This window comes from Engraulis encrasicolus, chromosome 22, assembly GCF_034702125.1.
Source record: "Engraulis encrasicolus isolate BLACKSEA-1 chromosome 22, IST_EnEncr_1.0, whole genome shotgun sequence".
In the NCBI taxonomy this organism is placed as follows: Eukaryota; Metazoa; Chordata; class Actinopteri; order Clupeiformes; family Engraulidae; genus Engraulis; species Engraulis encrasicolus.
Window position 1 is genome coordinate 9,521,498 of NC_085878.1, and position 22,262 is coordinate 9,543,759.

Sequence of the window (22,262 nt, forward strand, 5' to 3'; positions counted from 1 at the left end):
AACTTCAAATGTGATTGTTCCAAAATAACAACAAGGACTCACACAAGCCTGCACAACATGAAGGTTTACAGAAATAGCCAACAGTAATACAATTGTGTCTTCCTAGGGCTTTTTAATAGAGGAGATGTTGAATATTTGTTGATTGTGTTATAAAACGCAATAAACTCAAGGAGTTGCAGGTAGAACAATGCACGTTTTCACATGGGCATATAGGTCTATTAATCTGATCATAGCGACAAAACACATGAGAGATTCAGAAGTTGCGCGGCTAGAATCGACTTCTTGCTTCAGATTACAACACTGAAGCCTAGAACTAGAACCTAGAACTGTAAACATGCACAGTTCTCATTGGGGAACACATCAAGACACAACTTCCAACTCCAACTAGAAGTCGGAAGTGCATCTTGGGAAATAAATCAACATGAGGATCCGATCCAAGTACCGTAGCACCACCATGCACAGCCAGGACGATGTTTGATCCAGAGGACATGCACCGTAATAATCATACATTAATCTCTCGCTAGAAGTCACTGCCGCAGATACACCGGTATCTCACGAGTCGTCGGTGCGTCGGATGTATACAACGGGAAAATGTGATTGTTTCAACCGGACTCTTACTTGAATGTGTGCCTACTTCACAAAGCTATATCGGGGACGTGCATCACTCCCAATCTCGACCGGATGATGGACAGGAATTACCCGACTCCAAGCTTCGTAGACTCGCTTGCTCCTCCACCACAGACCGCAGCTTGGGCCTACGAGCGTAGCACCGCATGCATTAAACCAAGGTAAGAGATGAAGGGGAGGGCGGGTCACCTTCCAAAGAAAATTCCGGTGATGGAAGGCCTAGCATAACAAGACTTCACGGACACGGTTTTCGCCAAGTTAGCTCGCCATTTCACAAACCAATTGGTCGAGGATGTAAAATAGTTTTGAACTTACGAAAGTATGTATGAAGTAGGATATGCTGTTGTTTTATTGAACGTTAAATGTGCACGAGGCATTACTCCGTCACTTCTGCTACAAATGCGTTTGCTACGGCACTGTTGCACGTTAATTGCCATTTAGCACAATGGGTTATCATCTACATACATTTGGAAAAGGACTGTGTTCAGTCGATTTGAGGAGACCAACCTCTGTTACGAGATTATTGTACGTTAGGCAAACTAGCATACCGCCTGTCGTGCACACTTAAGTTTATTATGAAACCATATAGATTGGGTTATTTGAGCAATATTCTCCAATAATGACAGACATTGCCAATGTTGCAATGGGGTGGGCGACGTGTCATGCGGGGTACCTGGTAGACAACTGTTTGTTAATCGTGCAGAAGAGTAGCCTGCCTGGGCAGCGAAGGGCTTTGTTCCCGTTGTGCACTCATACCACAGTTTAATAAACAAAAAGTCAATGAACTTGCGGTTTAGCAACATGGAAGTAGGCTAATTCGACGCAACGTGCGTTTCACGTTGGCCGAAAGTGCTTAGGATGGAATCATTGACAATTTGACCCAGTTGTCACACTGTAGCTATGCTACTCGTACATTGCTACTGTAACAAAATATAGCCGTCTGCACAACAACCTCTCAGCGGTAACACTACTCCAGTTATTGGGGTGCTTCAAATCCCATATAGGGCACCCATATTGGCTGTATTGTTTGTTGGTCTTTAATGCCTGATCGATTTGGTCATTCGAACATTGATTATTTAGCATGTGAGAGTGTCTCGCATGCTGGCTAATTTAGTGCGTGGTTCCAACCTGCAGTTATCATAGCCCTTCTAGTTAGCTTTATCCATACAGTCACTGGCTAGCTTTTAGGAAATTCCAGTGACATTATCATTCATCTGCCAGCTTGACTTACCCATTGAGTTGGGGACAAAACATGGGGACCTTTACTTTCTCGAGCTGTCTTGACATGACTTTGTATCACCTCTGACAAGGTGTCAAAAGTTGGGTATATCCATTTCCTTACCAGATGGCTCACCTGCTCATTCTACAATGTCTTAGACATAGGGTTCTAAGGTATTATTATGAGATGCGCCGCCCAGTGAATAAACCTCAGCAAACGGCCCAGAAACAACCGTGTTTATATTAACTGACATTTAGGCCAATTGTTTTTGAGTGCCATTAATGGAGGCTATGTGGACAGTAATATAACTGCACATCAACAAATTTATACAGTTGAGATGTCTTTTGCATTTACATTGCACAACATATCACCTTTGTCAGAATTGCTGAGGTTTATTCATTGGACAGTGAATTTCAGAAGTTGAACAACATAAGTGAGTAATTGTCACACACAGACACAATGTTCGTTCCCTGTCTACAATATCAACAAGCGTTTTATTGATATTGCAGCCAGGAAACATTGTGAGTGTGTGTGTCTGTGTATGACAATTACTCGCTTATGTTGTTCATCTTCAGAAATTCATCAGTTGAACTCCCTGTATCCTTGCCAAAAAGCGGTGTCCTTATTTAGGCTGCAGACAGGGAATAGGAATCTTTGGCCCAGAGCAGCTGCCAGTTGAGTAATTAGGGTCTGCCTGAATATAGAGGGTGAGAGAACATCACGATGCAGAGACGGGCTGAATGGATAGGACGTGTCCATGGGCAGTATGCGTTAAAGCAGACAGACCTTAACAGCTTTCATGGTCAAGGAAATCAGAGATTCTAGGAGTATTATCCAGTCTTTCTGAGGAAATGCTCAGCCGCTGCAGTGGCTGTCCATTAAAGCACTTAAAATCACTGAGGGAGAAATAAAAATGTCATGACATGCGATCACATGGTGCTGTTTTGCAGCTGTGGCGCAATGACTATGAAGGTTGCATGCTCGAATCCCATCCGTAGTTAAAGTACCCTTGAGTAATGCACCAACATTTCTCCATGGACTATAACCAATGCCCGGTTCCTAAACAACTTTGACACTTTGGATGAAGGTGTCAGCTGAGTGTATTGTAATGTTTTGTTGACTACAATGTGTGTTACCCTGGTTTCCTCTCAGTGATGGAGTCTTCTGGTCATGGTTCTCCTCTTTCGTTTTCATGTGCATGCAAGCAGAGAGTCTGCTTCCTCATTGGCTAGGACATAAAAAGCATTCGATTGCCCTTTAGAATTAGGCATAACTTCTTCACTGCCCTACCCAATGAAGCCAGACAATATCTTTGCCGGTCTAGACAATAAAGACAGAAAAGGCCCAATATTATATACAAATACAAATCACTAACATTGCTGTTCTTATCCAGTAGTGATGCTGTCGCATCACGGACATCTCTATTGCTCAGAAAATACAACTGGTATCACCTGTATAAATGGCAACAGAACAGGCAATTATTCAGTTAAAAAAACATTGTGTCCGTATGTTCTGTATTTTCTTAGATGTCCGTCTGATCAAAAAGAACTTCAGTCTGGTCTTAACGTATGTGCACCAGTTTCAAAGAAGCATTCAGTTCACACCTGTGCATAGAGCAGTAGAGCAGTGACTCTTTTTTTTATTTCTTCCTTGCACACACGACTAGTGTGGGATTGAACAGATGGATCACCTGACGCAAGATCCACACTGCCCTCCTTGTGCATGCATGCAAGCACACACACACACGCACACACACGCGCGCACCTGTTTTATGTTCAGGTCTAGCCCCCTCTACTTCGCAAAACATCTTCATCCTCATATTTAGCAGCTTCCGCTTCCATCATGAATTATTTAACTAATTCGGTGTGTAAATGTCATGTTGCAGCAGATTTTCTATGAGCTTGCAGGCCAATGAACTTCCTCCAAATGAACAGTGGCAGGAATGCCTGCTGCACAGTTTCCTACAGAGACAATGGTTATGTTGTAGTTATCGTACTACATAATATGTCAGTAAATGTGGTTGTCTGTACATGGTCTTTATACAGCCATTTCCACATGGTCCAGGTACTGCCCCTCTTATTTGGAGGTTTCTTAGAGGTCTGGGCCCATGGATCCATCACAGCCATAGCCCCATAATGGAAAATGTGTCATAACGAGCTCAATGGAAACAGTGAACTTTGTGATGATAAGCATACTTGGAGGGACTCGGGTGGGGTGGTATTTTAGTATTAAAACACTGGGATATCCTCAGAAATTCTCAGGCCGTATGCCTTTGTACATATACAAAATAAGGAGTATGTTGTTTTAATCATAAAGCAGTCCAGTATCTAGGCTGCCTCTGGGGCACTTCATTATTACCTCCGTCAAGGATGTTCTGTTTTTGGACGTGTTGGTTTGTCTGTCTGTCTGTCTGTTTGATCGTCTGTCAGCAGGATAGCTCAAAAACTTAGGAACGGATTTGAAACTTTGTGGTGTTGTTGGAAATGACCAAAGACAAGTGCTTACATTTTGGTGGTGATCCGGAACACGATCCGAACCCAAGAATTTTTTTTCAAATCACCATTGCGGGACAGTCCAGTTTCTAATTCCTCAAAAAGAAGGCAGAAAGACTTGTTTAAAAATAGGTTGTAAGATTGTCAAATGTTCAATCAAATAGCGTCCTTGGCGGAGGTCTGAACGGAGTGCATTTCTAGTTGCTTCTAGAAATCAGCAATACCTTTGACATGATGACACGTGTACATGTTTTTAAGCTCCACTGAAATACTAAGGGGACTAGGGGATGTTTCTCTAGTGAAATGGGGAAACAATGGATTTTTGTTATCTTTTTTATTTTTATCTGTCGGGACAAGTGTCAGATGTCTCTAAGAAAATACTTGGGTCACCAGACCGCAGAGCAGGTCTTTGATGATGAGGATGAGAGGGAGTCTTGAATATTTTATGCCCAAGTTAATGCCATTGCAAATAAATTTCATATGTGTTCCGATGAAGGGAAAGGACTTGATTATAGCTCCCTTGCATTGGTATGATATTGGTCATAAAAGTGTATGGACTTCCATGGGATGTGATCTGATTGTCCTGTCTTATGTGCCTCTGTCAGCAACTTCAGAATGCTACTGTGGAACCCTGATGAGAGAAAACATCTGCTGCTTGAATAAGTGACATTATTACCAAATTTAACAGTAAAAGTGGCCAGCCATAATGTTGATTGTAGGCCCAAAATGCCCATCCACCTGTGCTCATCACATTGTGTTTCTTGTATTTTATTTAGTTCCAGTTATGGTGCAGCACACTTGGAGTCGGAACTTCTCCAGCGACAAACGTATGCTTCCAGCCAAATCCCAGCCTACACCACCGCGCATCACCCAGCAGGTCAGAAACAAACACATGTCACATACAATTTCTATGTTGGACTACGTTAATTAGAGGTACTATCCTCTCAGTGACCTAAACCAATTTATCATAACCATGTTCCTCTTCCTTCCAGGTATCTAAAGTAACCAAACCTAACTATGCTCCTGTTTGTTTGTTTGTCATTTTAGCTCTGTCTGGGGTCTTTGAATCCAGTCTGCATTCTTCTGGCAGTAACACTACTGAAACCTCAGTCATGAACTTTCTCCCTACCATTGAGTCCCGGGGCTTACAGGCTGGACCTGCAACTGCTTCTCTGCTCCCCCAGTTTAGGACTCCCTCCTGGCAGACAGGTACATTGACAATCTGGCTCTGACTTTACTTCCTAGACTAGACTAGACTACTTGCCTTTCATTCTTCTATAATACAGTACGTGGTCTGAATAGACAGTATTATGCATACAACAACTGCTGTGGACAGCACATCAATTTACTTTATATGGATTAGATTGCCTTTTATTGCCACTATTTACATGTGGAATTTACACTAAATGTATCCGATGATGAGATTGAAGGCAACTCACTTCAGGGCACTGATATTTTACTGTATGGATGTTCTTGTAATTTGTTCTTTTTTGTCTTGTGGGCTTGTTCCTAGCTGCCAACTCTTCAGCTACAGAACTGTTTCTCACTGGAGCCCTGCCTTCTGCTGGAACCTTCCCCGCGGCTGCCCTGTCCTCCTACCAGCACCCCACTGCCTTCCCCTCGCGGAGTTACACCACCACCCCACTTGCGATCCAGGACGTCACCTACAGCTCTTCCAACGGCCTGCTGCCCCAATCTTCCCAGGGTTCCGTGCCTACCGTCCTGGCCTTCGACCGGCTGCCCGGCTCCCCCGTAGCCCTCCCGCCCTCGTCCTCCACGTACCGCTCGGCCCAGGAGTCGGCCCCGCACCTCCTGCAACCTCAGTTCGGCCTACTGCACCCGACCCTGGCGGTGTCCTCCCAGCAGGCCGGTCAGCAGCCTTACGGCGCCCCAGTGTTCTCGGGCTCCATCGAGCGAGCACTTCAACGCGAATGTAGTGTGATCAAGCACCACCAGCGGCCTTCCAGCAGCCAGTCGGTCCAGGGCTTACAGGGCTACCTGCCTGGCGAGAGCGACGTGTCCTTTCAGCAAGAGCCTTCGCGGCAAACCCCAGTGCCCTGTAGCCCGGCCGGGGACTCGGCCCACACGCTCAACGGTGGTGGTGGCCAGCAAAAGATAACATCTCAGTCGGCGTTGTCACAGACTCAGGCCTACCCTTCCTCCCCCGGGTTTTCGTCCTCCCCCGGAACGAAAGCCAAAGACTGTGCTTCCAAAATCGCCACGCGTCCCGGCGACTCGTCGTCGCCAGTGCAGCAGAAGCAGAGCACTGTGATCGCCTCCCACTCCCTGCCCTACACGCTGCCCAGTTTGTTGTCCGGCAGCCCCTCGCAAACCTATATCACGTCCCAGGCCCTCTCCAGCCATTCGCAGACCTTCTCTGCAAACCCGACCGAGAAACTGCCTTCCCTCTACAAGTCGTTACCACCGTCATTGTCCTCCGAGGAGTACAATGCCCAGGTGCAAGGGCTATGCATAGGTGGCAACCCCTCGCAAAGCTTCTCCTCCAGCCACTCTCAGGGTCTGCCCAGTGTTAGCTACTACTCCCAAGGGCCAGCAACTGCCAGTTCCTCCCAGAGCTACGCCACTATCTCCCAGTCCCCTTCCTTTGCCTCCAACCACGCCTCCAGTTTACCAAACTCAAACTCAGACTACAGCCTTGGCGGCAAGGCGGATAATTCACTATTACAGCAGTCTCAGAAATACTTACTGCAGTCGCAATCCCCCGCCTCTTCCTCCTCCTCCTCCTCCTCCTCCACTGCCTCTCATGCCCAAGCCTTACGGAACAACAGAGCCTCAGTGGAATTAAAGCCAGCTTACAGCAAAGGCAAAGCAGATGAGAGCGCCTTTCTCACGTCCAAAGAGGATTGCGGAGAGCTTCCCCTTCAGGACGTGCAGGCGCTGCAGCAGGCCTCTCTGGGGACTCGGTCGCCTCAGCTCGTCAACAGCGAGGTGGGGGGAGCGCAGAACAACAACGTGGTGTACGTGGTGTCCAAAATGGACGACCGGCACAACACCCAGAGCGTCATACGGAGCAACTCCCGCACAGAGGACCAGATGGTGGGGATCTCCGGCATGGACCACCCCATGAAGAACGGCAGGCTGGGCTCCATGAGCCAACACGGCCAACTCCTCCACGACTCTCACAACGTCAGGACGCCGCCCGGCCCAAAGAGCAACTCGGCATTACTGCAGTCTTCCCACGTTTCCAACATGGCTAAGGCCCCTTCGTCGTCGTCGTCGTCGCAGCAGGCGCAGACCATCCGGACGCACCATCAACAAGATCATTGCCAGTCCCCGCAAGGCTCGGCGCAGTACGTCCGTTCGCCAAACACCCAGATCCTTCTAGAACCTTCCCAGATGGTGTACCTTCAGCAGCAGGGCTCGCCGCAGACCGGGCCGGGAGCCTCCAAAGTGGCAAACCAAATGCAGCAGCCAGTGCAGTATCTCCACATGAACAATGGGATCGGTCTCAACATGGACAGCCCACATTCGCACTCTCATTCTTCTTCACAGCAGCAGCACCGGGGCCCTGACACGGGGGAGTCCTCCAAGCAGCACCTGTCACCAAAAGGTAGTTTCAGCCAGTCGAGTCAGCAGGACAGCAAGCAGCACTTTGCCCTCAGCTCCATCTGCTTCCCAGAATCCATGTTGCTGGCGGACGATCGCAACATCCTGTCCAACGTCGATGACATCTTGGCTGCCACCGTGGCCGCTTGCGGTGTCGCTCCTTCCTCTGAGGGGGACATGCCATCGATTGGCAATCCCACGGACTCCTCCAAGTGTCACTACCAGTCAAATGGGGGCAGGCACGAGTCTTCGGGCTACTCGTCGCAACACGCCATCGTGGCCAACGCTTTGACGCTAAATGGTGGTCAGCTGTCTGGGGACGTTCACAGGTACCCCAAAGACGAGCTCGGGGTACAGCAGTCGTACACGTTAGCCAACTCGCAAATGTCACAAAGCACAGGTATCATTAACTCTCCGCACGACGTTAGCCGATTACCTAAAGGGCATCCCATGAACGGTAACAGCAATATGAACAGTGGCGTTTCCTCCAACTATCACCTGGCTGGCCAGGAGTGTTCGCCATCAGGGCTCATGGGTAAAGGCAGAGACATGGGCCACGGCGAGAGCATGATGGGCATCAAAATGGAGAATGGTTTCGACGACTGCGCCACTGACGGACTTCCAAAGAAAAAATATAGATCAAAAGGTTCTTCCAAACTGATGGCCGAGGATGAGAATGGCCAGGCAAGGCGAAGAAACAGTCAAGCCAAGCGTCAGAATTCGAAAGGCAGCGACACCACGAGCTCGCCGTCTGCGTCTGAGGGCTGCCTGGACGGCTACCAGCAGCACGAAAGGATGCGTCAAAAGATAAGGGAAGTGGAGGAGAAACAACCAGAGGTCAAAACTGGATTCATCGGGTCCTTCCTAGACTTTCTAAAATCCGGTCCAAAGCAGCACTACTCATCTCCGCCTGTCAGAACTCCTAATCGCGTCAGAAAGCCCCCTACTACTAACAGCAGGAGACCCCCGTGTCCGTTACAGAAACCTCACCACCCTCCTCCCCCACTGATTTCGCACGGTTCGCAGCATGATTCGTCAGCAAAGCGAATGGATGAGGAGCTACATAAAAACCTGGAAGCCCTTCCGTCCTTTTCGTCGGATGAGGACGAAACGGCTGGAAGGAACCAAGACCTTCAGAAGAGCATCTCCTCTGCTCTGTCGTGCCTGGATGAGCAGTCGGACAAGAAGCAGAAATTGGGTATGGATGGACAATGTTGATAACAGTCATTTGTGATTATGCGTTGCAAAGTTAATGAAAAAAAATACTCCAGATAAAATCACTCAACTTCATAACCAATGTACATTAAGTTTAGAATTTGGTGAGTTATGAATGTAGTGCCACGTAAAACACTAAATTAGGGAAATTATTCATTGTGACTGTCCATAGTCCTTTACACAAAGTACTCCACCTTTGCTGGAATGAATTATTGATTTGATGAAAAATCAATACCCTTCTGCTTTTCAAAAGCCTGGTTTGACATCAGATAAAAAGATCTTGTTATTTATTTTTACAACCCACAGAACCAAACAGCTTGAAAAGCTGCAGGACAGTGCATTATGCAAAGAGACTAACGCCATCGATTTGACCATTTTGTTTGTTCTTGTTTTGTGTTGTGCAGACAACAGATCCATAAGCGTAGTGGGGGGGAAGCAGGGCCACTCCAGTAAGCTGGCATCAGCTGCCAAACCACAGGACCAGAAGCACCACCACCAGCAGCAGCAGCAGCAGCAGCAGCAGTCGTCAGCGGCACAGGAAATCAACACCGAAGAGCTTCTGAAGAACGTGTCACCTGACAAGCTCGCCGCACAGCTGGGGACGGTGGCCATCGAGGGCCTGACTGACGAGGAGCTGTCCGACAGCGGCGGCGAGGGGATGTATCGCGAGCGGGACGAGTTTGTTGTGAAGAACGAGGACATCGAGAGCCTTAAGGTACTGTAAAGCTCTCGAATTCCACAAACAACCAGCACATGACCCGGTTTGGCACATGTGTTCGCTGAGGTTTCTTGAAGAATTTTGGATGCATGTTTTTTTGTGTTTTGGTCTTTGATCCACAGACATTTGTTTCCTCTCAGCAATGTCAGCAGGAGACTTAAACCAAGGGAAGGAGCTTTTAAACGAGCCATGAATACAGTGCCACAACAGCTTTAGGATGGTAACACTTTAGAATGGGGTTCACTTATTGTGTAGAAGTCATGAGTTATGCATTTGTAAAGCGTACATTTGCAAATGTCTTGTTCATTGACGATAACATCTTTATTATTGATATAACCCTAATTAGGACATTCTCATAATAAGGACCTATCTTCTGAACAGGTGTAAGATGTATTCAGTCATTACACATGTATGAGTGGCTAATGTGAACCCTCTTTTAAAGTGCTACCCTACCCTTTAAGGAGATACAATTCATCCATCATGCAATCCCCTTGGATGGAGCTTTAAACAAGCCATGAATTCAGTGCCACACATCAGCTTTAGCAAATATAAATGAATGCCCGTAATTCGCAGATCACGCAACGCCCTTTAGAAACGAATGTGGAAATATAAAATGGCCTTATCGGCGAGTAGTTATGCCAGCCCGTGGTGATGAATCACCCCTGCCGTTCTTGTCCTATCCAGCACCCTCAAGAGGGATGGGCAATATCTCTGTGACTTTGTAGTTGTTGTTACCGCAAGGCCTTTTGTCTCTGCGCCAGGCGTTTGATCCTCTCCGTGGCGTGTTCTGTTTTCTTGTTTGGGTGTAGGTGACATTGAAAACAGGACTGGAACCTCCAGCCATCTGGAAAGTACAAAAGGCCCTGCTGCAGAAATTCATCCCGGAGCTGAGGGACGGGCGACGGGTGTTTTCAGCCACAAACAGCGTGAGTGGAGCCCAACCAAAACTAATACAATACTGACTGAGCATGAATGTTATTTATTTACGCTTTGAGAACACATGCCCTACACACAAGGTTACACACTTTGCTGATTTAGTTGTAAGTATTGCAATGTAAATGTTCAAATAGGGGGGGAGAGACAAAAAAAATGATGGTTTTGAGACTTCTGTCATTCACATTATAAATTACAAAGCACAAAGTTTTGAAATGTAATTTGACTTTCCTTTTTAGTACTTGGGGTACTTTGGAGACGCTAAGACGATGTACCGGCGAGTGTATGTGAAGTTCCTGGACACGGTCAACAAGAGGGAGTATGTTCGGGTCTGCAGCAGGAAGCCCAGGTGTAAGCCAATGCACTCTATGAGGTACTATGAGAAACTCTGAAGATGCCTATTTAGTCCTGTTTTTGCATATACCTTGTAGATGTTTGTAGATATCTCTTCAACGTCTCATCATCATAGCCGTTCCGAAGACAATATCCAATGAATGTACTGCAGTTTATGGTTTTAATATTGTCCCACCTAGAACACTAGCGTAGATTTAAAAATTGTGTTAGTATGGATGTTAAATGCACTATTGTCTTTCCTACATCATAATTGCATGGTTATTAATGCACCCAACAGCTGCAAGTGTGCCTTTTAAAATAAATAAATCAAGAAACACTCTCTCACTGCATCTTCGTTGTCCCTGTGTCTGCGCCTGCTTCTTCAGAGGCTCTCAGGGCAAGGTGATGCATGGCCAGAGGATGGGCCCCTCTGCAATGTCTGACGCCTCCATGATGAAGTCCTTCCCACGGCAGCAGCCCAAGCAGCCCCGGCCCCGCGCATCAGAGGCCCCGCCCAAGAAGAGGAGGAAGTGGAAGGAGCAGTTCGCCACCTCTCCCTGCGCCTCTTCTCCTGAGGCCATGAGCGACGAGGAAGGTGAGAAATGAGACATAAAATAATACAGTATATTTATTACGAAGTGCCTTTCCAAGCATCCAATGTGACAGTACAACATTAAGAAACCGCAATGAAAGCACTCTGTAAAACACAGACAGCAGTAATAAAGATGGACACTTTTAAAACAGAGAACATTAGAATGTAGCCGTGCAATTAGAGTGAGTACTGGAACAGATGGGTCCTGAGTCTGGATTTGAAGAGGGGAAGAGGAGAGTTCATGTTCGGGATGTCAGGAGGCAGTGAATCAGCACTTGGTTTGGCCATATAAACCTGTTGTAAGCAACAAGGTTAATTAAGGAACTGCAAACAGTGGCAATGACTAGACGAGGATTAAGAAGCCTTTATTACGCCCATTAATTAGTCTCAATTGGTCTTAGTAGTAATGAAGCAACTGAGGACAGCAGGCTGCATGGCCTCTCTTAAAGGGGCACAAGGTAGGATGACGTCCCTGTACCCGGTACCCGTGGCATGCCTGTCTCAAAATCTACACGGTAATGAAAAATGCTGTTCAAATAAACTCGCTGTGAGAATGTTTTTCGTCATGGAAATCCAGAAAATGTGAATGCGGTATGTAAAGCGAATTTTTTTGTATGAAAAGTGTTTTCCACAACACTCGTTCGGACCGCTCTGTCAAAAAGTTGCGTTTGGGGTTTTCTGACAGCGGACCGTGGAAGTGGTCGCGAGAGTCATCTTTCACCTACTAATGATTCATATAACCATCGGCTGACTCAGGACAGTGATTTAATTAAACTTTTAATCCTACCTTGAGCCCCTTTAAACCTGTGTTTACTTCATTGTGGTGCTGCAGAGTCTTTTGGTGTTATTCCAAATGAGGGCTACACGGTTGCTTCTAGCTGCTTGTTAATGTTAACGTTTACTTAGAAGATAAAAACTCTGTCCCAGATATTTAAGTGCTAATACTTAATTTTACAATCACACCATTCAAACTTTTGTGACAGACAGGGAAGCTCACTAACCTGACACACTGTGCTTCATGACCCTTTCATGTTCACCAATTACATTGAAGTGAAATGTGGTGTACTGAACTGCTCGTTGTCATTTTCAACCAATGTCGCCAATCAAACGCAAATCACACTTTGCAGCTCTAGAGCAGACCAATGACCAAGCAGAATAGACGTTGTTGAGGACCACTAACATGTAAGTAATTGAATGTGTAGTCTCCCCCTATAGTCTGAGTAGGCTCCCCCTATCTCAGAACTTTTGTCACCTGTGGTGTGAAATTCTATAATGGGTTGCCACTTGGTGAAATCTTGTTGCACTCTCTCTCTAAATAAAGGGTGGTAGGCACAAATAAGTGTGAGGCAATAAAGTTAAAGTGTGAAGTGCTTGTTTTACTCACTTATGCTTTTCAGAGGTGAATACATGCTTGACTGTGTAGCTGTCTTACTCATTGGTCTTACTCACTGCTACATTTTGTTTCCAGGCTATGGGCCTTCAATTCCGTTCAGTACACGCTGCCTGAACAGCAAGACGATGAAGGATACCTTCAGGAGCTACGTGGAACTGCTGATCACAGTGGCCTTAGATGCAGAGGTCATGGACGCTCTGGAGAGGGAGAATGGTGGGTATTTCATAGCCTGATGCATCATCCAATTTCTAGTCACCCCTTCAAAACCATCTGACCATGCAGCATTGGATGTGTTCACTCTACGACAGGGTTTTACTTTTAGAACAGCCTCGCCACTCACTTGAGTCCCATTGTACCAGATTTTTGGCTGCAGTTCCAGCAGAATTCTACTGGGGTCAATCGACCGAGTGCAAAATGAATGAGGCCCTATGGAGATAGATGGCTTAAATCAGGGCTATTCAATTCGTTTTTCAAGTGGGCCACATTTTGAAACCAAGAGGTGGAGGTGGGCCGCACATGTCAGCAGCCGCCGCCGGTCACTAGGCCTAGGTGGTAAAATAACTTTTTCTAGATTTTTAAAAGCTAGCTTTAATCCTAACATTGAGCATCAAGCAGAGCAGAGATTCACAAAAAAAGAACCATTTGTTGTCCATGCCATATCAAAACTGCGGTGCTAGCACTTAGGCTACTGCAATAATCTGCAGGGGTGACTCATACACTCCCTGGAAAAAGAGGTAACTCAATGGGATCTTCCTGTTTAAATAAAGGTAATAATAATTTAAAAAAATACTCTGTGCAATACAATTAGCACAATTCTGTATTGTAATATTTTGGACACAATATATTGCAGTATTGCACAGTTCAATGACTAATGTTATCTGACCTCACAAACTATAAAACAGATATCTGTGTGAATATGGAAAACTAAGTGAATATGGAAAACTAATTGTTTCTGTAAATCACCACCAGAGAAGAATCACGGAAAACAAATACAGAACAGGGAATGTTTGTGGTTGTATAAACGGCAAGCGATCTTGAAATCATTAATTAGTGACCACATCCTGAATTGGAACGGACCACGGTGCATGAGTGACCATATTTCTGTAGCCATATGGACACTAGCCTACTGCCAGACACACGTTGTTGAAGGAGCATTGAAGTGAGTTGAGAAGTCGAAGAATCTGCGTTCTGATGCGCCTCTAATATTTCCCCCCTCTCTTTAAGCGTTGATCCACTTCTTTCTTCCAAACTACCGCGCTGGCTGGTAGTGTGATCAAAAATGCACGTGACATAAATATTTAGTGTTTCATTTTCATTTTCGTCGGGTCTGTGTGGCTACAAAACAACAGACACGTCTAGTTTACTCCTTGTATTGAAGGCAGTTTGACAATCCTGTCGCTGCAACTACCGTTGCGGGATACGGATAGCGCAGACCTAGAATGGAACAAGAATCAAAGCTAACTGCTTTGACTAATTGCGTTGTGGCTCAAAAGAGAGCATAACTCGTCCGTTGCAGCTTCACTTTAAAACCAGTCAATGCTACAATTGTCATCCACACCTTCCAATGCAGCTAATAAAATACTTAAACGTCTTCTCCCTCTCTCCACATGCCCCATGGTCTCGTCTGCACTCCCCGCCTACTTGACGGTCACACACCTCTTTCTTTCAGGTGGATACGGACATTTAGGCTACGTGCACAGTTCAAATGTACAGACGTATTGTGCAATGTTCATCAGCACTGACGTGTTGTTTTGTCAGACTTAGTAGATTTCATTTATTTTAAGAACATAACTTCTAGATGCCGCCTCGCCTCCGTTTTGCATGAACTGTGTTGTCAAACGTCATATCTCCGTTATCTGCTCCATAAATATTTTTTTCTGTCGCCAACTCTTCCACAAGAAGCACAGACCTATAGTGCTACCTCAGTGTCATTGCTGCATGTGGGAGATTGTTTTTCAACTTATTTCAGACACATCTCAAACGCAGGCACCTTGCACAACGCGAGCGTGTGCCGCACATTGCGTGTTGCGCAACGGCACCTCTTCCAACGACGCAGCCTAAATGAAAATAGGCTGTTTGTTGTAGACATAGTCCACAAACTGGCATATTGAGACTGCAAAACTATTAGAGACTAGACAGTTAGTTGGAAAGGGAGACAAACTAACTAGTTTCTGCGAGGGTTTAAAATGTTAATTTGTTCTGGAGACTTCCTTATGGCATTTCACTATTGCGGCTGGCCGCCGGATCTGGGCCGCCTCCGGGCCGCATCTGGCCCGCGGGCCGCCAATTGAATAGCCCTGGCTTAAACGGTCTATTTCTCCCAATTTTCATTGAGAGCGCTCAGATTTGAATGTAGTTCTTGAGAGATCAACATAGATTTTTGATCAAAAGTTTCATGGAAGAGTACATGTGTCCCTTTTATTTTATTTTTTTTATTTTACAGGGTGAGGATTTTTGCCTACAATGTGCTAGCATTTTGCTATGTATATGACATCATCAACACTTAATCACTTTTTAAGCAAATGCATGACTCTAAAAATCTAAAACGCAGGCGTGGGTGCTTGCTTCAGTGTATTGCCTCTTTCGAAAACAACAGAATTACTAGACAAAAATGTATATCCTGAGAAAAGGGCACTTTGAGGGCTAAAGCTCCAAAAACATCCGTTCCTAAAAATCTGTGATGTAACTATTGAATTGAAAACTTTGTACAGACTCGCACAGAATGTTCCATAAAAACACAAAAACATTAGATCATTAGGATACAGACAGACCTCTATACCAGTGCTTCCACATTTCAGAGAAATACCTTGTATCACTCTGCCTGGTATCAGAGAGTGCAGATATTATCCAATTGCTTGACCCAGCAAGTCTACCCATTAATCTATACATACAATTCCTCAACAGAGCATGAAAAGTAGGGACATTACAATTTACAAATAAAGTGCTAGTGCTTGTCCACTATGTAATGTATCCTACTACTTAATCATTGCTGTTTGGTCCTGATGTCATGCCTGTTGTCTGGTTGGCCAAATAATTCTTTAAGATTTTTGGAGTGATCTGCAAATGACAAATGGCAAGATGCATTAGATGGACAAGCCCCCACCCAGCAGTAACTTAGGGAGTGAAATAACAAGTGCTGCAGATTTGGTTTGGCCTTTGAATGTTTTGGCCAAGTGTGCAGCATTTTTTTCCCCTGAAGATTTGGGGCAGCACCTTTATTTCTAGTGGGTGTCCACAAGCTTTCATTACGAAATGGCTAGCCATGGCGGCTGCAGTATGAATGGGTAGAGATGCACTCAGGTCGTGATGAGCTAAATTATAGAATTCATGAACTCAATAGATATTGTGGCTTGACTCTTATTTTGAAACTATTTAGAGTAGACTAGAGTACTATCATTAATCCCGAAGGAAATTAAGGTGTCTGTCATCTTACATAAATACACAAATACAAAGACCTAATGCACATTATTGTACATTGCAGTGAACATATAGCACACACTTACATACAGCAATTATACCGAACGAATACACCAGCCACGACAAGCTCAAGCGACAGAGAATCACTGGCCAGTGCAGCAAGAGCGATGTGAGCGATAGAAGCAACAAAGTATGTCCGTTAAAAGCAGAATGCTGCAAATTGTCATTCAAGTCGCGCGAATCACCTCTAGTCCCCCCAATCAATTACTTCTGTCGTTGGAATCGCTCATGTCGTGCTTGGTCTATTCGTGCCTTTAGCCTCACAGCAGTTCACATACACACAGGCGCTCTCACACACACATTTATTTTACCAGACCAACTACTTTTTTTTTCTTGACAGATGATCTTTTGCTCCCCAACATGAAGAGGGTAGATGGCATTATCACAGACAACAGGAGACGACTACTGCCCAAACTGCGAATGGGACAGCTGTTCAAGGTGTGTGTTGTTGTTTTTCCCCATCATGGGAACAAAAAGTAGCCTGGTTCCTACCAGACCTCCGTGTGTGTGCTCTGGAGCCCCCTGGTGGCACTCCAAACACACACATCGGTCTGGGAGCATGTGGCAGGATTCAATTTCTGGACTCAAAAAATAATGCCGAGCATTTATCACTTCAATATCACTGGCAGCTCACATTGAGGAGTCACAGGTCATATTATAGACTATATTGACGCTTTAGAGATCAACAGAAAATGGTTTTGAAAGAATTTGTTGATATTGAAGCAATAAATGCTGAGATTTTTTTTCACTGTAGAAATGGAATCCTGCTACATGCTCCCAGACCTAGTAGTGGAGCTCACAAAGCTGTGCGGAACTACAGGTCGGGCAAGAGCCAGGCAAACAAAAAGTAGCATCACCATTACCTTTTGCTCCTGAGAAGATAAATAATCATCTACTGGTACTTAACCTCATTTCGTTGTAAAGGATGTGATCTAGTTTATTGTTAACTATTATTCTGAGAATCTATTACTGATGAACTTTCAGCTACCGGTCAGTGATGCGAGTCGTTGCCACTTGACTCGTGTTAATAAATCTGAAAGAACTAGTACAGTAGGACAACAGGAACTCATGAAGACTACGCAGTACAGCACAGGCCTAAGATAGTAAGGAGGAGTCAGAATGGGACCAAGTAATTGTTATATTTTTAAATCATAATGGGTAATTGGTCACTGCAATACGGTCTCCCAAAAAATGTATTTGTCCATAATCTAAAATAAAGGTGTCATCGAAAGCACAGGCAGAATGTGCCTCTGTATGGTGTGGATATGTAAACATGACCAGTATTTTCCTAACTGTACTCATCGTTTGACTTGATGGAAGATGCGTAGCCCAATAGGCAAGTTTAACTTGGTGGAAGATACATAGCCTAATAGACCATACCACATATCCATTATTTTCTCACCAACATCATTATGTTTTGTCTACTGTATATACTGTACGCACAACCATCATATGATGCATGTGTACTACATGTAATGTGTTAACACACATGGAGGGCAAACATCCACTGTAGTCAAAGTCCTTACTTATCTGACAGAACTGACTTTGGTTTTGAAGTCAGGTGCTTTTGAAATGTAAACTTGATCTTCCATCTGTATCTCCTTTTGAACCTACAGACCGCACTGGATAACTTCCCGGAGATCTCAGTGGTGACTGAGCTGAAAAAGGATGGAGAGACTCCAACTTTTAAAGTGCGTCTGGGTGGCAAGGCTTACAACAGGAAAACTATGAAGCCTTCCAAATCCCCCATGAAAATCCCATTGGTATGGATCTCAAATTCACTATTCATCATTTGTCCATATTTATGCACACACCTGTCAATGTTTTAGGTGCAAAATCTGTGAGATTGTTGTGGTGGTGACGAAACAAATGGATTTTGGCGGGCAAACATTATGGGAGAATGCCATGGATGTTGGGAGAACGTGGAATGGGCTGGGATTTGGGTCTGAAATGCAGGAGAACCCAAGTAAAATGTAGGCACCTATACTTATTCCCATTTGTGATGATGAATTAAAGAAAATAATGTTATTGACAATGTGTCGCAATATATTTTCTCAGATGGCACAGACTAGAGTACAGAAAGTTTGAGGACCACTGATTTGGCAGAGGCCAAGGGTTGCCTCTTGTCCACTCTGTTAATAAATGTTGGCACTAAACAACGTGACCACAAGGTGGCGATTAATACCGTCTTTTTTTCCACCAGTCAGCATGTTTGTCCTGGCCTGCTCCGTACACGCTGTCCTGGCTGCTATTTTTCTGGACAGTATGCCTCTATTGTAGTCTTATCAGGTTTCTAGGTGTGTGGACGTGAGGGTTAGCCTTTGCTTTGCTCTGCGGTGGACGCTGGTTGGGTGAAATGCAAAGAGAATCAGGTGGCAGTCCGCAGAGTAAAGCCACTGCCGTTTTATTTATTTTGTCTGGGCCCTTTATTGGTCTTGAAGGAAAAAAGATAAAAACCAAGTCTCTGCCCTGATTCACATATTCACTTGCAGTATTAAAATCACGTTTCATGATTTTTGGCTTGCAGTTTTGATATGGTTTTAAGAGCTTGAGACCAAATAATAATGCAAGAGATTTTACATTACAAAGTTGGGATGGACACAAACACGTACAAATAAGGAACACTGATGGTTGTGTGCAACTTTCTATCCCCTCTCCTTTTCTCACGTCATAGGAGTACACAGTGGATCAGCACAAGACCCAGTGGTTCTCTCTCTACCACTCCCTTCAGCACTACAAATATCACACATACCTTATGTGCAAGGACGAGGTAAGGACAAAGTCGTGTATTATTTTAGTGTGTGTGTGTGCGCGCGCGCACGCACATGTGCATGCTTGTGAAAATACCGCGGCATGAGTGTCCAAGTGACATATTGAAATCCTATGTGTATCGGTACTAGAACACTGTGTATCAGCTGCAAGTACTGTAGATGACGCAGTGTGTAAACCGGGCCGTTTTTTAAATTGATGCTTGGCCCGTTGGGAATATCCTGGTGTGCAGAGAGCCCACCTGTACAGACTAGGCTTGCATAACCGAAGCATTAATTATGTGTAAAGAATGAAAAACAAACTGTCCTATTTGGCAGCTTTGTAAAGTTGTTTTCACAGCCTACAGTTCACTAAGGCTACTTCAGTGTCCCTATTGTTTATTGAACACCATGAATTTGGCAGTGATGATACTCGTGTATGTCATACACGTGGTGTTCTAGCCTTGCATAACAATTATCCACATATAACAATGTGAACATATAAACATATATCCCACCAATAGGGTTATTGAGAGGCATGCAATTTATTTCACACATCAAATCTTAATTATGAAGTGTATCTATTTGTACCTGCTTGGTGGACAGTTGTCATATTCATGCTGTGTGTGTGTGTGTCTGTCTGTCTGTCTGTCTGTCTCTGTCTCTGCGTGCTTGTGTCCATCCCTGGTCCAGATTACGTCTCTGCGGTCGCGAGAGGAGGCGCTGGGGCAGATGGATGCGGTGCAGACGTGCCTCGACAACAGGCCCTGGGTGGAGGGCCTCTACGACCGCCTTGGAGAGCTCCTCACGCAGGCGCAGCAGGTCTGCCCCTAGCTGAGACGCACACCATGGTGGAGAGGGGGAGACAGAGGGAGAAAAAGAGAAGATGACGACAAGACACCATCGGTGCATGGCTGCTATCAGTGGAGAGACAGATGTGGAGGAGAACGAGAGAGATCATCTGTGCATGGCTGCTCAGAGGGGAGAGAAAGAAGAGAGAGGTGGAGGAGGAGGAGGAGGAGGAGGAGGATGAGGTGGAGGAGGAGGAGGAGGAGGAGGAGGATGAGAGACCATCAATACATGGCTGCTATCAGAACGGACAGGAAACGGGAGTAAGAGGAGGAGACCATCAACGCATTGGTGCTATCAAAGGGGAGAGGAAGAAGAGGAGTAGGAAGGTGAAGATGAGGTGGCAAGAGGCCGTCAGAACATGGACACTATCAGAAGGTTCAGAAGTCCGGGTCACCCAACGGAGATGGATAGGGGAGGGGTCTTCGTTTGCCCCTCCCCCTGGTCCTAAAGCACTAAACATGGATGGTGAACAGGGTTGAGGTACATTGTGCAACAGACAGACAGAGCTCTTAGCGAATCACTCAGACCGGGGGTTGTCCTGGGGAGGCCATCTTGGAAGTGTGGCACAAAGCAAAACAACAAACTAACAAAACGAAACAAACAAACAGAACTGACTTTCACTGAAACGTAGCTCTTTACGTTGTTTGTTTTACAGCTAGCTAGCTAAAGCTGCTTCTAGTTTTACATTTTGTACAAATAAATGTCGCTGTTATTTTGTTTTTGTTTTGTTTTTGTGTTGTTTTTGGGCTTCATCGTGATGGACCAGGACGGAAAAGCATGCACTAGATCCACAAAAGCAAATTGCATAGGACTTTTGAACACTTCCAATCAGATGTCAACAACTTTTTGAAAAAAGTTGGGATGATTAAGTACATAGGTAGATATATACATATATAAAAAGTAAATCTATATAATCCATTATTATAATGGAGTGCCACATTTATAAATAATACTGTACATTGTGTAAAGAAAGCTTTTTTGTCAGTACATTCTTTCAAAGATAAATTTTACTTAATATAGATTAAAATGCCTTTTGTGCTTCAGAAACTCTGTTTTAACAAAGGATACATCTGAACATGGAGTTGGTGCAATTCTAATACTGCTTTTTATTATATTTTATTGTAATAAATTGTATTACCATAACTATTTTCTCTGAGATAAAAGTACATTGCTTTTGTACACTTTTTTTGTTTTTCTTTACAAAACTACATTTTATCTCACTAATAGTTGTATTTTTCACAGAAGGAAATATTATGGTCATTGGTTTCATGTTCATCTTTGTAATAGACCTTTTTTCTGTTTTCAGAAGAGAATCCCTATACATTTATATGTCCGTTACATATTGTCCACTATGTACCCTAAGGTAATTACTGTCTTTATAATATTACGAGTTTGCCTCGGTTTTGAACTGAATATTATGCCAACGGTGTCAGACTAGAGTTTTTGCTTTGAGAAGTGTAGCTGAGTTACACACTGCAATTATTTTCTGATACATTGAAATAAATTTCATACTAAATGAGCGTGTACTCGGTGAACTTTTGATGATTATTTTTCTTCTGTATCCTGTGTGCGTGGAGCACCTTTATGTCTCTTTGTCCGAGGCACCATGTGACCAAGTAGGCCAATGACGAGTGCTTGGTTCACCTATTATTCTGCGCACAAGCGCTTCACTGAGTGGAGCATGAAGGTCTGCGGTATATTTCCAAATGTCATTGCGACTGTTGAGCGAGGCGCAAGTAGGTGTATTGCCTGACGGAGTGCATTGTTGTGTCTATTGTCCAAGTCCACTTGTTGATAATGACAGTGTTTCAGTTTTTGAGCAAATTGGCCACAATTGGTGTATTGCCAGCCACCAAAAGCAGAAAGTGAGACTGACGTCATATCTAGTCTAAGTTGGCCCTACAGACGCCTTTTCACAATTTAGCATTTGGCAGAAGGTGTGTCAGATTTGTTATTCTCCTTTTCTCAATACAACATAATAGCCTACTGTATGTGTTGTCAGACTACTATTGCTTAATTTTTACGGTTTAATTATTTTGCTGTTTCTCAAAAAATATTTCTGAAAGCTTTGGCAGAGATGCTCAAAAACTCTGTATA

General features: G+C 44.7%; 1 protein-coding gene across 2 annotated transcripts; it reads left to right on the plus strand.

The window, feature by feature from the left end:
- Window positions 1-307: 307 nt before the first annotated feature.
- qser1 (glutamine and serine rich 1) lies at window positions 308-21,700 on the plus strand. 2 transcript variants are annotated; one of them, XM_063188498.1, is made up of 14 exons: window positions 308-788; window positions 5,115-5,215; window positions 5,386-5,547; window positions 5,852-9,103; window positions 9,525-9,835; window positions 10,648-10,764; window positions 11,011-11,144; window positions 11,491-11,699; window positions 13,165-13,302; window positions 16,907-17,004; window positions 18,183-18,329; window positions 19,241-19,336; window positions 20,007-20,314; window positions 20,348-21,700. In XM_063188498.1, exons 1-13 carry the CDS (start codon window positions 682-684, stop codon window positions 20,145-20,147), a joined length of 5,013 nt encoding a protein of 1,670 aa, XP_063044568.1. In that variant the 5' UTR covers window positions 308-681; the 3' UTR covers window positions 20,148-20,314; window positions 20,348-21,700. The 2 variants fall into 2 exon arrangements, with proteins under 2 accessions (XP_063044568.1, XP_063044569.1); XM_063188499.1 differs by having other exon boundaries at window positions 20,360-21,700.
- The last annotated feature ends 562 nt before the right edge of the window (window positions 21,701-22,262 follow it).